General features: G+C 42.4%; 1 protein-coding gene across 5 annotated transcripts in view; it reads left to right on the forward strand.

Annotated features, from left to right (window-relative positions):
- The window catches only part of GRID2 (glutamate ionotropic receptor delta type subunit 2), a 1,388,363-nt gene that overhangs the window by 933,549 nt on the left and 438,439 nt on the right, over positions 1-16,375 (forward strand). For all 5 annotated transcript variants that reach the window (XM_019488092.2, XM_019488089.2, XM_019488090.2 and 2 more), the window contains one exon: positions 6,799-6,960. In XM_019488092.2, the coding sequence (XP_019343637.1) occupies positions 6,799-6,960 (162 nt within the window). The remainder of the gene's footprint in view (positions 1-6,798; positions 6,961-16,375) is intronic.

The raw sequence follows: 16,375 nt of genomic DNA on the forward strand, positions 1-16,375 counted from the left end.
TTATTCCCAGTGGCAGGATTAGCATGGTGCTGTGCTGCACTGTCAAAGCAGTGGCAGTAAGGCAGGGAGCAGAGGCTGCAGCCCACCCTTGTCCTGTGCACAGACTGGGGAGGGCCACTTGCCCCCCCCCTTGGGTCCCTGGCACCACAGCTCTGGAGGAGCTGCTGGGCTCCAATTGTCCCACGACCCAGCCTGACTGGGGCTCCATTCACTGTGATTGGGGCTCTAGCTGAGCTGGGCCAGAGCATAGGGCAATAAGAGCCCAGTGGGTTATTAAGAAGTATGGTGTCAGGGAGCCAAGGTGGGTTATGTGTCACCCCTCCCCCAGGCTCCCTTACAGTGCTCGCAGTGGTGGGAGCTGCCCACCCACACCCCTGGAACTCCGATTACCCCATGACCTGGGCTGGCCTGATCAGAGCTTGCCCCTGCCAGGAGCAGCCTGATGTAGCCCTAGCCCCACTACCTGCCCTCCATGGCCCTTCCCCTGGTGGTGTTAGCAGTGGGCTACTGCAACCCCCTGCTCCCCTCCCCACTCTTCTCCCTACCAGCTGTTGTGGGGGGGCGGCTCTGCAGCTCCCTCGCTCCTGACTGCTTCTGCCTCCTCCCCTCAGCCCCGGCTCAAAGTTGTGCCCATGGCCACCCAGGTCAGCCAATCATTGCCTGCTCTTTTGGCGGCATATGCGCTGTTGGCCCAGAGCATTACAGACAGGCAAATGGATGGACTAAGGCTTCTATTTTATTTTGTGTGTGTGTGTGTGTGTGTAATTAGGGCTGTGAGAAATGTCACTGTTTTGACTCATTCTGAGCTCGGAACAGCGAAATTAAAATGAAATGAAAGGCTTCAAAACAGCCTGAAAATGAAATGAGGGCAGTCAAAATGTTTCAAAAGTCTTGGAACATTTCAAGTTTCAAAGCTGGGCTTGCTTGCAGAGAAACAGAAACTAAGGAGAGGGAGGAGGAAGAGAAGGAAGGACTGCTGTGATACTGACATGTGTAGATGGCCAGTGACTGATCCTTCCCTGAGGTCCCTTCCAATCCCAGTGTTCTGGGGGAGGGATAGAAAAACAGCTGCATCTTAACACATGCACAGCGTTACCCATGTCACAAGTTTTGCTTGTTAGCAGCTTGCAGTGCAGTTTCCCAGAAACCCCTACATCTTTCTCCTTGAAACTTGTCAGGCTTCATGCCCTCAGAAGGCGATACCACCCCAGCTGTTTTCATCCAATCTGCCAAGAAATTACAAAATTATAGGCAGTTTCATACTTCCCATTATAGCCTATGGGTGAAACATCGATGATTTCTTGTTTTGCAATGTCCCATTCAAACTGTTTTTACTTTTTTTTTTTTTGGCTTGAGAACAGCAATCCTGAAGTCAGCATTGGAGTGTCCAGGGAGGTTGAAAGTGTTCTGCCACACATCTTTGTATATGGTTTATATGATCAGTGGGCACATCTATACAAGATGCTTTTCTGTGCAGTAGAGCAGTTAACTGCTCAGTAAGCATCCACGTCTACATGTGCAGATGCTTACTGTATATACAGTAAACTTCTCTAATAGCAAGTAAATCTGCTTCCTGAAAATGCAAGCAGGAAATTTACTCACGATTAGTAACTATGCAGTGGAGAATGTGTAGATGCTGGCCAGGAGCAAATTTGCTCCCAGTCAGCCCCTCCACTAGGGGTCCAGCCCCAGGGCCCTGGGCTAGGAGCTTCTCCTGCCCCAGGACTGGGCCGGCTCTATGCCAGCCCCAGCCCCAGGCCCTTAAAAGCCTGTGGCGACTCTGAGGCCCAGGGGCACATGCTGGCAGTCTGTGGCCACAGCTAGCCGCTGTGTCCCCCAGCACAAGCTGCACAGCTGCTGCAGCAGCCTGCTTGCACCCCAGTGCTGCTCCCTTGCACCGCAGTGCTAGGCGGCTGCCAGGGTTGTGTCATCCAGCTCTTCAGGGGGCTGCAGGCACCTGACAGGTTTGGCAGCACCTAGGCCCAGTTGCAGCCAGCTTCTGGCCACCTGGCAGGTGGCTCACAGCAGCCTGCCCTGACCCTGCAGCTGCTGTCTGGCACCACCTCACCACATCACCTGATAGTCCCATGCTATGCCCCTGCTCTGGTGCTGCAGGCATCTGTCCAGGCCTGGCAGCACCAGAACTGCCACTTGGAGGCCCAATGAGCCATTGAGAGAGCCATGCTGGCTTCCTTCCCAATGCTGTACGCTGCCTCCCAGGGCTCCAACTAATCCCATGAAGAGACTGCAGACTTGATCGTGCCATGGGGAGAGCCTGATATCCTCAGCCAATTCACACTGTTTGGGTGCTCCAACACCTCAGCTAGGTGGACATGGGACTCACGTGCCGTGGAGACTCTCACACGCCATGGAATGCATAGATGCTGGCAGTGATATCCCTCTCAGCTGCAGGGGGCAGAGTCACATAGCGCAGCTACAGGTAGCCCTCCAGGTGGTGGTGGAGGTTGTGATGCAAGGGAGTCTTGCCCACTACACCATCAGATCTCAGGTCACATGCTAGGTGTGCAGGTGTGCCCAGGGAACTATGGCCATCAGCAGTTTGTAATGGGCCGGGCACTCTTCGGCCCACGCAAACAGCTCTTCTCATGACCTCTGGGACACTTGCAGCAAGGGCACACTCAGGGTGCAGTGCCACCATAGGAGGTGGAGCCAGCCCTGGGGCACCTCACCGCAGAGATCCCCTGCAGGGAGGGCAAGAGCAGTGGCAGCACTTGATCCCAAACTTGCAGTTTGTGGTATTCCCATCTTCCAGGAGAGTATCCTAACTGCCTACCTTCCAGAGTCTCATTTCTTTCTCTTTCTGTCTCAGAAAGAGACTATTTAATTATTTTATATATACTGGAAGATTGCCAACAGGAGAGATTGACAGCACTTCATACCATACTACATAAGAAATTATGGCACCCTATTGGGAAGAGGGGGTGGAAGAACATATGAATGAAAAAGAACATGAGAATTAAGAACGTGTGCAGAGCTATTAAAATATCATTTCAATAATATTGTGTAACCACAGAATGTAAGGAACAAAAGTTAAGAATATTGGATGAAAATGAGAAATTAAGTCAGGGAAGAGTTTGTAAATTAAGTGAAATGCTATGTTTTATGTTACAATATTAAAAACCATATTAGCTGTCTTCTACAAGACTGAACAACTGTTGTGATCGTGATAAAAACTTGGTGTCAGTTCTCTATGATTTAGAATCAGCATGTCATCTGAGTTGAATGTAGTGCACACAATTAAAGTAGTGGTGTTCAAGTCAACAATTATTATGATAAAAGTAGCTGAAAACATTTTTATTATAATTCGGCTGACTGATACATTGATATTTGGAGAATTACACTTGATGAACAAAACAAGACTGGTCATATTAGCTCTTTTTTCCCCTTAAGTTTTATCTGGTGATCAGACATGTAGTGTTTGTAGTTTTGATCTTGATTCCACGGTCTGTCACTAGAAATTACCTAATTGCAAGCTGCTGGTTCATTGTAATGGCCAGAAATGTCTGCAAAACACTGCTGAATTTTAGGACATCTGAAAGAAATAGAATTTTAACAACTGAGAATATAGTGCATTATGCATCCTGCTTTTGTTACCTGGGAGAGCAGGTGTGTATATAAACACTCACACGTGTGTGTGTGTGTGTGTGTGTGTGTGTGTACACAGAGAGAGTGAACGTGCAGACTTTAAATGGTCATCCTCTGGTGCATAACAGGAAAATAATTAATGTACCAAATGTTTTGAGTAGGAGAACAGCAGATATGCAGAAGCAAAAATTAAGTCTAATATTGTGTTACCAGTGACAGATTATCCTATAAATGCTGAGTTGAAGTATAGGTAAAGGATCTAAAAACTGCTTAATGTCTCCTGAACTCTATACACTCGAGTCCTATTAATACTTGATATAGGCCCAGCTAAATTGTTCCTAAATTAATTCCTCTGCATGAACTGTGACAAAGGTTTTCTATTCCCATGGTATTAAGTTATGAAAGCTACCTTGAAAACAATGTCATTTTGTTGTGAAATGATGACTTGGTATCTGTAGTTCTTTATGTACTAATTTAGTCTCATTAGTGGCCTTATTGTCTTTGTTCTCTAGAGATTATTCCTTTTCAGTCAAAGTTTCTGCAAAATTTACTATTACTACAGGAGTGAAATTATCTCCCATTATTCTGCTTCTACCAAGAAAAAAAGCTTTGTGGGATGAATTTCTAAGTAGATTTTATTATTATTATTATTATTTTTTTTTTTTTTAGTGAAAGGGTATTTAGCCCTTCAGATTGGTAGGTAATGCAAGTCATTCAGAGTACACACTTAATTCCACCATTTTTAAACGTGTCTGTGTGCCCTGAACTTCTGTTCTGTTACAGGTTTAGACTGGTTTATCATCACTTATACTGGTTTATGTGTAATGTCTGTTCCTGGCCGGAAGAAAATTGATATGGGAGGGTCAAGTGTTCTGAGAGTAAATAGAGATGATTGCAGAGTGATTCAGAAGGAATGGAGAAGTCTACTGAAGGGAAAAAAAGTAGGCTAAAGCTCATTGTGGAGTTTTGCAGAGGAAGCCTTTCCTGCATTCTATGGAAGTCCAAAACAAAAACCTTCCAATGAAGTATAAGGAGATATCGTATTGTGGAAGAGAATCAGATACAATACAGAATTAAGGAAACTGGAACCTATATAATGCAATATATTTATTAAATGTAATAGATAAATAAAATGGGCATAAAGGGTCATAATTTTCAGATGCTTTTTGGGCCATGGAACATCTAGACTAGCATATCAAACTCTTTAGAAATCCCCTGTTCCTCCACAACTGAATTATATCCTCATTATCTCCAAGACCTTCCTAACCTCAAGTTATTTTCTAAAAACAAAGTAATAACATCCTTTCCCATTCTTTCTGTTTCACAGCTTTAGGTCCCTGCCCCCCCCCCCCCCCAGCTCTGAATGTTGACTCCCCTCATTTTTAATCTTTGGGTAGAAACCAGAACACAGGCTAGCTAACATCTCTTCAAAGCAAGTAAAGGCATTTGGGGGGTGGCTAGTAGATTGGTCTTTGTAGCAGCAAAAACAAAGGCTTGCATGAATTAGCACAGGTCTGTCCAACTGGTGGCCTACAGGCCTCATGTGGCTCCTGAGCTCCCACCCAGCTACTGCTCCCCATATTCTTCCAGCTCCATAAACAACTGGATTTTTCAGGCTTCCTCTCTGACTTCCCTACCTGTCCCAGGGGATGGAATGATGCAGCATGGCACAGCCCATGGTGCTGGGGGATCCTGCAACTCAGGGCACCTTAGAGGCATGATGTGGTGAGGGACTCCATGGTTGGAAGAACTAAGGTGAGGCTGGCTGCCTGGGAGAAGGGGAGGAGAGAGGAATACATGGTGCTGCAGGGGGACCTGTGGTACAGCAGGGTGGGGCATGATGGGTGTAGTCCAGGCCCTGTTAATGTGGCTCATTCAGTGCGTGTCCCCCAGTTGCTTAGAAATTGGATATCCCTCAATTAGCTCATTACTGATTACTAATTACTTTTCAGAAGCTAAAAGCATTTTAGAACCCTTTGTGATATGACTAGGAAAATTTTGTTTCCCTAGACAGCTGCTGGCTTTAGAGCTTTACAGGATTGATAGGCAGATTATCTACCTGCCTACCTATCTGCAGGTACTCCTCACTTAACATTGTCCCGGTTAACATTGTTCATTATTATGTCGTTGATCTATAAGAGAACATACGCATTTGAAGTCATGCAATGTTTGTTTATAATGTTGTTTGGCCACTGCCTGCTAGTAGGTAACTATTGTGATGTAATTGGACTCACTTAACATCGTTTCACTTAAAGTAACATTTTTCAAGAACGTAACTACAACATTAAGTGAGGGGTAGCTGTATATTCTCAAATTCCCTGGACATGTCTTCTAACTTCATATTGCTTGCTGGGTACCATATGCTCAGGCAGATCTCATGATTTCTCTCTGTGATATTTTTAGCAGGTTACCTGCCCCTGCCATTTCGGGAGATAAGGGACTGAAATAAGGCCATTTTAAAATTATTTGTTTCAGGAGAATTTATGAATTATGTTCCTTTATTCCGTCATGCTTAGTTATATATTAGCATTCACATCTGGCTGAACCAACAGTGGTTGTTTTTAAAAGTAAATATATAAAAATGTAACCAAGGTAACTGCAAAGGGGGAGGCAGATTACTTTTTCTTCTGAATTTCAGCATGCTTCCTTGTACAGGGTGTGTAAACTTATGGGTGTAAGTAAGAGAGTGTGTCTGGGTGTGTAAAAAGTGTTTGATCCTTATGCAGTTAAGACCCCATGCTGTGTAATGTGACAACAATGAACAAGGACATTTGTGCAAAATATTTTAAACCAAGAACATTGTTCTCGCATTTTACAACTCCAGTTATTTACAGAAAGCAAACATTTCACCCAGACATGACAGTATTCTCTAGTGCTTAAGACCCAAAAAGTGAAAGCATTTAGAAATAAGAGGGAAACTAGTACTGATCCTACAATTGAATTTGTACAGTTGAATGGGCTTTCTGATACCCAGGTTGGAAGTCAGCAGTAGAAATCCAGTTGTAACTGTTAAGAATAGTCTAGCCAAGGGAATTTTTAAAACAGATATGTGTTGTAAAGCTAATGGTGTCCTGACAATGTAAAATCCAAGTAAACCAAGTGAATATTGAGAGGCAGGAGCAGCAAATCAGTTATGAATTCTGAAGTGTGTATCTTTTTGTATCTAAAAATGAGTTTCAACTCTCTTTACAGATTTCAAACCTCTACATATATGACACTGTGCTCTTGCTGGCTAATGCTTTTCATAAGAAGTTAGAGGACCGGAAGTGGCATAGCATGGCCAGCCTGACCTGTATCAGAAAGAATTCCAAACCCTGGCAAGGAGGGCGATCCATGTTGGATACCATAAAAAAGGTACCTTTAATTTTCTGCTGCATTCTCTTTAATTTTTTTTTACCAGTTGCAAAGTAATCATATATGATAAAAAAAAAAAAAAATCATTTTGGAAGCTGTAGTATTCTTGGTAGCAGCAGCAGCATCTTTTTTTCATTAAAAAAAAAAAACAAAAGAAAAGAAAAAGCAGTTCTGCAGTGACCAAAAAAATCTAATGGAAATTGCTCTTTAAAGATTGTGTTTTGTTTTGCTTTTTCTGAGTGGGCATATTTGAAACAAACATATTATGGTTGCTGAATATTAGACCAATGGGGATTTCAAGCCCAAGTAGTACCATACCTGGAACACATCACAACCTGGAAGCTAAAAACATACATACAGATAAATTATTTTGAAATAACCGATCTTAAAATTAGCTGTTCCTTCATGTGTAAAGCAACAGCATAAGAAAAGTCATTGGATAGTTCCATCCCACTGATATTTTGTGCCATTGCATCCATCTGATATCTGGTATTACAGTGCTGCAGGTATAATGTAATGGAATAATAGAAATCAGAGCTAGAAAGACCTTATTAAAGCATCTAGTATGCTAGCACAGAATTGTTCCCTATAGTACTTTGTCTAGCATAAGTATCAAGTATGGGATCTCCTTACCTCTTTCAGATTGTTATTTCATATACTACTTGTGCTCTGTGTGAAAAAACTTTTCTTGCTTTTCAACGTAAATGTCCCTTTATTGAAGGATATACCATTATTCCCAGTCATCTACCTTTCCTTCTTGATGTTTGCACCTTTCAAGTATTTATAGATGATTATCATGGCCTCCTGGATCAGTATTTAGTCAAGACTAACATATTTTACTCTGTTTATGCTTTGCTTGGATGTAAATCCCTTCAGCCCCTTAACCACATGGGTATATCTTGTTTTGACCTTCTTCCAGTTTTCCTATTTCTGGTAATGAAATATGTACAGTGTACAGGTAAACTGTGCACTGGCAATGCCTATATTGCATTAATGAAGGAAAATTCCAGTGAGTTTTTTTTCAAAAACTACCATATAGTTTAATTTTTTTTAAAGAATTAAAATTAATATTTATAAATGCCCATTTAATATAGGACATGGATCTATGAAAGTAAGCTGTAGGTTCTGTCTTGGGTCAGATTCTCAGCTGTGCCACATGAAATTTTTTCAAAGTACCTCCATGCTGTTCCCAGTCCTGGGGCAAATCTACACCAGCCCCTGTGAGCTGCTGCTTGTGATGCTAGCTGACTTAAGACCTGGTCTAATAGTTAGAGTTCACCAAGATATAAGGACACCTAGGGCCTTCCTTTTATACTGGCCAGAACCTATACACCAAATGGCAGGAGCCTAAGAGCTTTTACAACTGGACTGGACAGTCCTCTACACATATGACTTCCTCTATGATGGGATGGGCAAAATATGGCCTACAGGTCATATGCAGCCCACCAAGGGATTTTATTTGGCTCCCAGTATGTCCCTGGGTCCTGCCCAGCCCAGGTGTGGGGGTCAGTCCAGGCCATAGCGCATGCGGCTAGTCCTGCCATCCCCAGGCATGCAGTAGGCCAGGGGCAGCATGGCAACCAGACTCCACTTCCTGGCAATGGTAGCTCCTTCCAGTGTCAACACATTATCCTAGTTCAGGGCTGTGAAACTGGTGGTTCACTAGCCATATGCAGCCCACAAGGGGACAAACTGTGGCATCCAGACTTCCTCCTGGGCACCGTTCCCTCCACTGCTCCAGCTCCTGTTTCTCCTGGAGCCTTCCATCTTTCCTGTCCTTCTCTGATTTGCACTTCCTCTCTCTGCCCTTGGGGACAGGACTGCAAGTCCCAGGGAGCACAGGGCTCTGGGACCCAGATGGCCCCACAAAGCAGAGAGTTTGCATGGCAGTAAGAGCACCAGGTGGCTTATGCAGCAGATAGGAGTGTGGAGGAGACAGCATGGTGGCAGCACAGAAACATGCAGCCCATGCATCCCGGGAAGCCTGTGACACGCACAGATTTGGTCCCCATAACATTTGGCCCTAGGCTGCTGAGAAGTTAGACAGCACTGCCCTAGATGACACTTTCATCTCATGCATGGCTCTTCCAAAGTCCCCTTTCATTAAGACTTGTATTTCCTAAATATTAATACACTAAATATTAGCGCATGAATGTTGACTCCCAGTTACTCCTGTCTGTGTGGTGTGCTCAACCAATAAGTCAGAAAACTCACTTTACACTTTTGCAATAAACTTAACACTTGTTTTCTGAGTGGGGAATTACAGGCAAACTCCAACAGCCCTGTTACACTCTCTCAATACATGTTTGGAGTGCATAGCCATAGAAAGGACTACTAACTGCACTATATCTATCTTTCAGTATTTTTTTCAGCTTGTCTATGACATCTGTAGATGTAAGCCTAATTCCGTTTTTCTGCATGAGCATTATTTATATTGTTTCTCACCACTGTCTCAGCTTCTTCCATTTCAAATGCTGCAGAGTTTATTAAATTCTTTGTCATGTCATCCTCACTAACCCATCAAGTTTGTCTCCTTCTATTTCCTGTCTTTGAAAATAGAATGATTAATAAAACAAACAAGCAACTCTGCCTGTGACCTTTCACACAAGAGCCCCACAGTATGAAGATTAATCTGGAAAGTGGATCACCCTGAAACATGAAGAGAAATGACCACTCAAATGAATTATGAAAGCATTTGGGAAGGCAGGAACAAATGAAAAAGGCAGGGCTAGATCAATAGTGAACAAACTTAAAAATGTGGAATTCTCAAATGTGCAACCCTAGCAGAACTGTGTTCTTGTTTCTCTCTCTCTCTCTCTCTCTCTCTTTCTTTCTCTTCACTGTCTTCTGTTTAAATGAAATGGCTTTGACAAGAAGCCAGAGGTTGGTAAACTGAAGGCACATCTGATTATTATTTGTACTGCGCTGTGTTGACAGAAGAGGATTTTCTGTGTGTAGAATACTGCAGCTATTCCAAAGCCAGAATCAAATCTGAATTTAATTACATAAGCCCCCATGTTTGAATACTTTTTCACTTCCACACTGTACAGGACCATCCCCAGGGGTGGCCATGACACCCCTGGTAGCCACATGGCTCCTGCCTCCACTCTGGCTCCTTGGGGTATTTTCCATTTTCCTTTCTTGCCACACCTTGATGGAAATATTTTGATCCCTCTGGTGGCTAGCATCTCTTGTACCTGGCTAGTCCCAGTCCTGCCCCAGGGCATTAAGTTATGGCTCTCTGGCCCTATCAGTGCATCACAGCACCAGTAGCCTTATAGGCTACATTTGTGGTCTCCACCTTCCCCTGTAGCCATGCCCATGCCTCACAAATGTTACTTACTGTTTGTTTGGAGGGGGCCCCTTGTCCCTAGTGAAATTTTTAACCTCCAGTCCCCAAACCTTTGTCTGGGCCTCAGCCTTCCCAGCCTTGACCATTTTATTCTGGCTTCACCACTCAGCCCAGATTCAGAGTCCAGGACCTTGGCTCCTGGGCCCCAGCCCTGTCTTGCACCTGGGTATCCTGGGATCTTGGCCCCTATCTTGTGGGAAATGGTCCAGCCCTCAACCCTCTGGGTCGCTGCTTTCATTCCTTGTGGCCTCCCTTTTAAAGTGACAGAGGCCTTGGCTCCTGTTACACATGTGGGCAGGAGCCTCTGCTTATGGACGAGTGCAGTGATTGCACAGATGGATTGATTATTCCCTTTTGCCATGCTCTCCCTGTACTCTGAACCCACCAAAACCATAGCAGAGGGGCTCTATAGGATCTCATCTTTGTCCCTTTTGGAAAAGATGGGTTACATATGATTCATAGCTGAATGTGGTATCAGGTGGATTACTACCATACACAGACTATTTCAATGCTAAGGGTTGCAGAATCTATGGGATGCCAGGAAAATAAATAAAAAGCAAGGGCAAGGGGAAAAAAGCCAACTCTCCATCTATAGAATATTCTTCTATCTCATTTCATTAGGTTCTAATACTCTCTTTTTTCCCCCTCTCTCTCTGCCCAGGAATCAGGAAATCTACTACTCAATACCACTGTGTTTCCTCCCTCTTTTCCATACAAAATTTCTCATTTTTCAGTCTCCTTGACTACAATACTGCCCTTCACTGAACAGCTTCCTAGCACTAAGCTGGCTACAGCCTATCTGAAGCAGACAAGCCAGAACTGACTTCAACTGGGGGACCCTGCCAAATGACACTGTACATCTAGCTGAGGCAATGCATTTGTGATGAGGCTAGGAGTACAATGCTTGTGGTTTATCTGGAAATGGACTGTGTGCTTTTGACAGCCAGAGCATGTTTATGGAAATATTGGTTTATGGTTAGGAAGGAACAGAGGCCATGGTTAGTGGGTAGGATTTGTGCATGAGGGAGAATGGGGAAGTCTGTGAGGTGAATAGTGGTAATTGCAGTGAGTAAGAGATCTCGGAGTATTTGACTGAAGTACAAAAAAGAAAAAAAGACAAAAAAGGTGGGGGAGAAGAGAAAATATTCTAACACATATTTAATGGGAATAAAACAATGGATGAAAGAAAAGAAGGAGACTAATGAAAATGAAATATAATGTCTTTACTACAAGGTACAATCCCAACAAGTGAAATGATGCATTTACTCATTGTACTTCACCTAAAGTAGCTACAAAATCTCAGACCGGGTTTAGAGGTGGAACAATCCAGGGACAGGAGCAAATGAAACTCATGGAGTGCAATCTGTAGGAGCTGTGCTCTCTGGTTGTTGAAGGATGATAGTGAAAAAGTCAGTTGTACCTGCTTATGTTCCCCTTGCTATTAGGAGATTGTGTAAGATCTGAGGGGTTATGTGCTGGAACCACCTTCTGTAGAATAGAAAACTTGGCTCTGCCAGCCTGAAGGATTTTACAGGTATCTCAAGGAGCTATAGCTCATGGATTTTCCATGTCCATCTTTTGGTTAATTCTAGAGAGGGAAAGGAAGTCCAGAGATCAAATTTTATATCTATGTTCTAATACAATAAAATTATAGAGAAGTAGGGCTGGAAGGGACCTGCAGAGACCATCTAGTCTACAGAAATCATCTAGCCTGAGGCACAATCATCTCTATTCAAACTATTCCATATAAACCATCATCTAAACTCTACATAGGACTACTGTCAACCATGACACAACACAGACCTAAAACTGTATCCTGCCACAAGTAAAGCAGGGAAACCACAACAGCCAATGTCCTGCTTCTATGAAATGTTGTCCATATATATATGCTTGTGGGATCCAGGGTAGAGGTCCATGCCCCCTACTACAGAGGAAGGCAAAACCCCCCACAGTCCATACCAATCTGACCATCGGGTAAAATTCCTTCCTGACCCGAAATATGATAATTGGCCTGACCCTAAGCAGAAGGGCGGAACCCTTTAGCCAGTAACATCCAGCTTTGGTACCAGCTAAAGCATTGGCACACCCCCATCAAAGTCCCCATCCTTGACTGTAGCCAATACCCAATGCCTCTGAGAAGTCTTGAAAGCATCCTGACGTACAACAGAAAGGAGTGGCAGGGCAACCAGAAAACTCCAGAAGCATGGGAAATCCACAGAATAGAACATAAGCTTGGCTACACCTAAATAATCCCCAACCAGTGGGTGTCCAACCTCTTCTTGAACACCTCCAGTGATGGAGAATCCACAACTCCCTTACGCAGTCTGTTTTGCCACATCACTTTTGTAACAGTAAAGAAGTTTTTCCTGATATCCAAACTAAAACCTACTTTGCTGCAAGTTAAAGCCACTGGTCTGCATCCTCCTCTCTGCAGCAAGATAGAAAAGGTACTTTCCCTTTTCTTTATGGCAACCCTTCAAGTGTATAATACTACTATCATATCCCTTCTTAAGTGCCTTTTCCATAAGCTGAACATGCGTAGCACCTGCAGTCTCCTCTCATATAACTTGCTTTTCAAGCCCTTTATCATCTTTGTTGCTCACCTCTGAACCCGCTCTAACTTCTCAATATTCTTTCTAAAACGTGGAACACATTACTCCAGATTAGTCCTAGCCTCTGGTGAGTAGACACTATCACCTCCCTCATCTTGTATATAGTGCTTCTATTGATGCAACCCAAACCTGCATTTGGCTTTTGCACAGCTGCATCACACTGCAGACTCGTATTGAGTCTATGGCCTACCAAGACTCCCAGGTCCTTTTTCACAGTGATGCCATCCAGCCAGGCATCACCCATTTTATATTTGGATTTTTTATTGTTCCTTCCAAGGTATAACACCTTGCATTTGTCTGCATTGAACTTCATCCTGTTAGCTCTAGCCAAACTTTCCAATCTGTTGAGATCCTTTTGAATTGTGTTCACATCCTCCAGTTTTGTGTCATCTGTAAACTTTCTCAAGAAGCTTTCTATGCTAGCAGCCAAATCATTAATAAATACAATGGCCAGCACCAAAGCAAGGACAGACCCTGTGGGACTCCACTCAAAACCTCATGCCATTCTGACATGGACCCGTTAATAATTACCCTTTGCTTGCAGCTATTGAGCCAGTTATCTCTCCACCTTATAGTAGTTTTACCTATCCTACGTTTCTCCAATTTGTTTATGAGAAAGTGTAGGGCCTTGTGAAAAGCCTTCCTGAAGTTCAGATACACTATATCAACAGCATTCCCTTCATCCACTGAAGTATCTACTTTGTCAAAGAAAGAGATCAGGTTTGTTTGCTGCTGGCTGCTTGCGACCAGCCTTTCCTCCTCCAGATGTTTGCAAGTGGCTTCACTTAGGATATGCTCCAGTAACTTCTTGGGTATTGAGGTGAGGTTAACCAATCTGTAGTTCTCTGAGTCCTCCTTTTTGCCTTTTTTTAAACAGGGACACTACATTGGGCCTTTTCCAGTCCTCTGGTACTTGGCCCATCTCCTGTGACTTCATAAAGATCATTGCCAAGGGCTCCTGTGTCAGTTTCTTCAGGACCTTGGGATGAAGTTCATCTGGCCTTGCAGACTTGAATTAATTCAGACCCAACAAAATCTCTCTGATTTTTGTTATCTCCTTCTTCAGCTTGTCCCCTTCCTTATCCAGATAATATTTATCAGGTGTCTGGATGCAGTTTAATTTTTTTAAGAAGACTGAGGCAAGGTAGCTGTTGAATAGCTCTGCCTTCTTTGTATCTTTTGTTGGGGCTTGTACCTGGCTTGGTAACAGAGGACCTAGAGTGTCCTTGGTCCTTCTTTCCTGGCTAACATACTTATAGAACTTCTTCTTGTCCTTAATCTCCTTTGCTGGGTGCAGCTTGTTCTTTCTCTGATTTTGTCCCTGCAGGTTCTTGCTGGTTCCTCATATGCTTCCTTGGTGACCTGCCCATTCTTCCATTGCCTACATGCTTTCCTTATGCATTTGAGGCATTTTAGAAGCTCCTTGTGCAGCCACATTGGTCTCTTGCCGTTCTTGTGCTTTAATCATGTTGTGACCATTTCTTGCTATAAACAATTGTGTAGAGATGCTGTTTCCTAACATGTGTTTCATCCAGAATTAGTGGTGGGTTCATGGGCTTGATTAATTCTGTCACAACTTCCCTCTCAGAGAGAATAATAACAAAATATGCTTGTTTTTGCTTTTAAACCATGCTTTACAGGTCTATCTGGAAATGGGAAATTGGGTAGGTCATAATTTACAGTGCTTGGGCAATGACCTGAAGTCTCACATCAGCAAATGTTTTGTATTGCAAATGATTTTAAATAGCCTCAGAATTGAACTTGTGTTTGGCCCACATGTGGCTATCTCTCTGCTGTACTCAGGGGTTGCTGTACCCAGGCATGGGGAGGCAGGGGTTTATATGCCTAAGTAACTACCTTAGAAAACAACTATAACTTGAGTTTTGAAATAAAGTCCAAAGAGTTGCCTAACAAGAATACTAGGAATAGGTAAATGATAGCTTTTCATTCTTTGAACTGAGAGTGTTCATGTAAAACAATTGTTTTCTTTGTACATGGAATTCTATGTAGTCTTTGAAATGCTGTGATATTATCAGACCCTCCAGCTAAATTTAGTTTGAATTAAATAAATCCTTAAGTTTTAGAATTGCTTTACCATATGTAGAAATCAAAAGATATTGGCATGTTTAGTGATTAGGAAAAGACCTAGAAACTCTAATGAAAAAGGAATCATAGCAATAATGAGTTGGTAATCTCTCTTCTACCATTGGAGCTCACTCTAGCTAGATACCAGTTTTGCTTTTGAATGGAAATCTCTATCATGTTAAATAGAGAAGAATCCTCGGGGAATACTGGGAATTGTTACTCGGGGAAACTCTAATTTGTCAGATATACATTGGAGAAAAAATAATGATAGTATAGATTTACTTCTGAAGGTGAAAGTCAACATATTTCTTTACCATATACTCACTAACAATCAAGAGGTAGTGATATTTTAGAGCTGATTTTGATAATTATGGAAGGGATGATTGTAGAAAAAATCTTGGATCAAGTGATCATGAGTTGATTCCATTTCAATTAAATAGAAGGATAAATAAGAACAGCTGTATCATTAATTTCAAACGTAAAAATGAAAAATATGATCAACTAAGGGAACTAATTCATAGGATTACAGGAATGATCTAGTTAATGACGTCAAGGAACTAAGATGTTCAGGCACTTCAATACAGGATATTGTTAGTATCTCCCAAATTCAGAGGTACAAAAATTATCTCAAATTTGTATTCCAGGTAAAAGGATTTGTATAGAAAGACTTCAGAGTTAACTAGATGAATAACTGTCTCAAAGAGAATATAATGAATAAGATGAAAGCCTCAAAGAAATAGAAAGAGACTGATCAACAAAAAGTCTGTATCTTAGAGATCAAGAAGCATAGGGATAATGTCAGGATTGCCAATATCTAGTTGAGTCAGAGCTTGCAAAGGAAATTAAAATTGATTAAAAAAAATGGTTCTTTGGGCAAATAAAAAGAGACAGGCAAGAATCTGGGATTACTCTGTGGTAAGGGTGGGATAGTTATAGCTCCCAGGTCACATGGATTCAGAATTATAGAACTAAAAAGCTACATTAAATTACAGGTCAAATATCAAGCATTTTTAAAATAAATCTGTCAAGTCAGGGGTGAACTTAGGTGACAGGAGAGTAGCAAATAGTGCAACTATATTTTATTAATAACAGAGTGATCTGAACAATAAGTGGACCCTTTAGTTTAGCATCAGTCATATGGAAGAACAAATGCTGAAAGAAAGAACAATGAAATACAAAATGCAACACAGTAACATCCAGAAGTAGATTGTGGTAGATTAGTCTAGTATTTTTACTGGAATGAAAAAAAAAAAAAGGATAAAACCAGTAAATCCAATCTGGACTTCAGCAAAGTGTTTCATACAATCCAACAAGAATGTTTGTAGTAGAAATGGATAAAGAGGGGCATTAGTACAAGAATTAAATG

The sequence above is a fragment of the Alligator mississippiensis genome, chromosome 2, assembly GCF_030867095.1.
Source record: "Alligator mississippiensis isolate rAllMis1 chromosome 2, rAllMis1, whole genome shotgun sequence".
In the NCBI taxonomy this organism is placed as follows: Eukaryota; Metazoa; Chordata; order Crocodylia; family Alligatoridae; genus Alligator; species Alligator mississippiensis.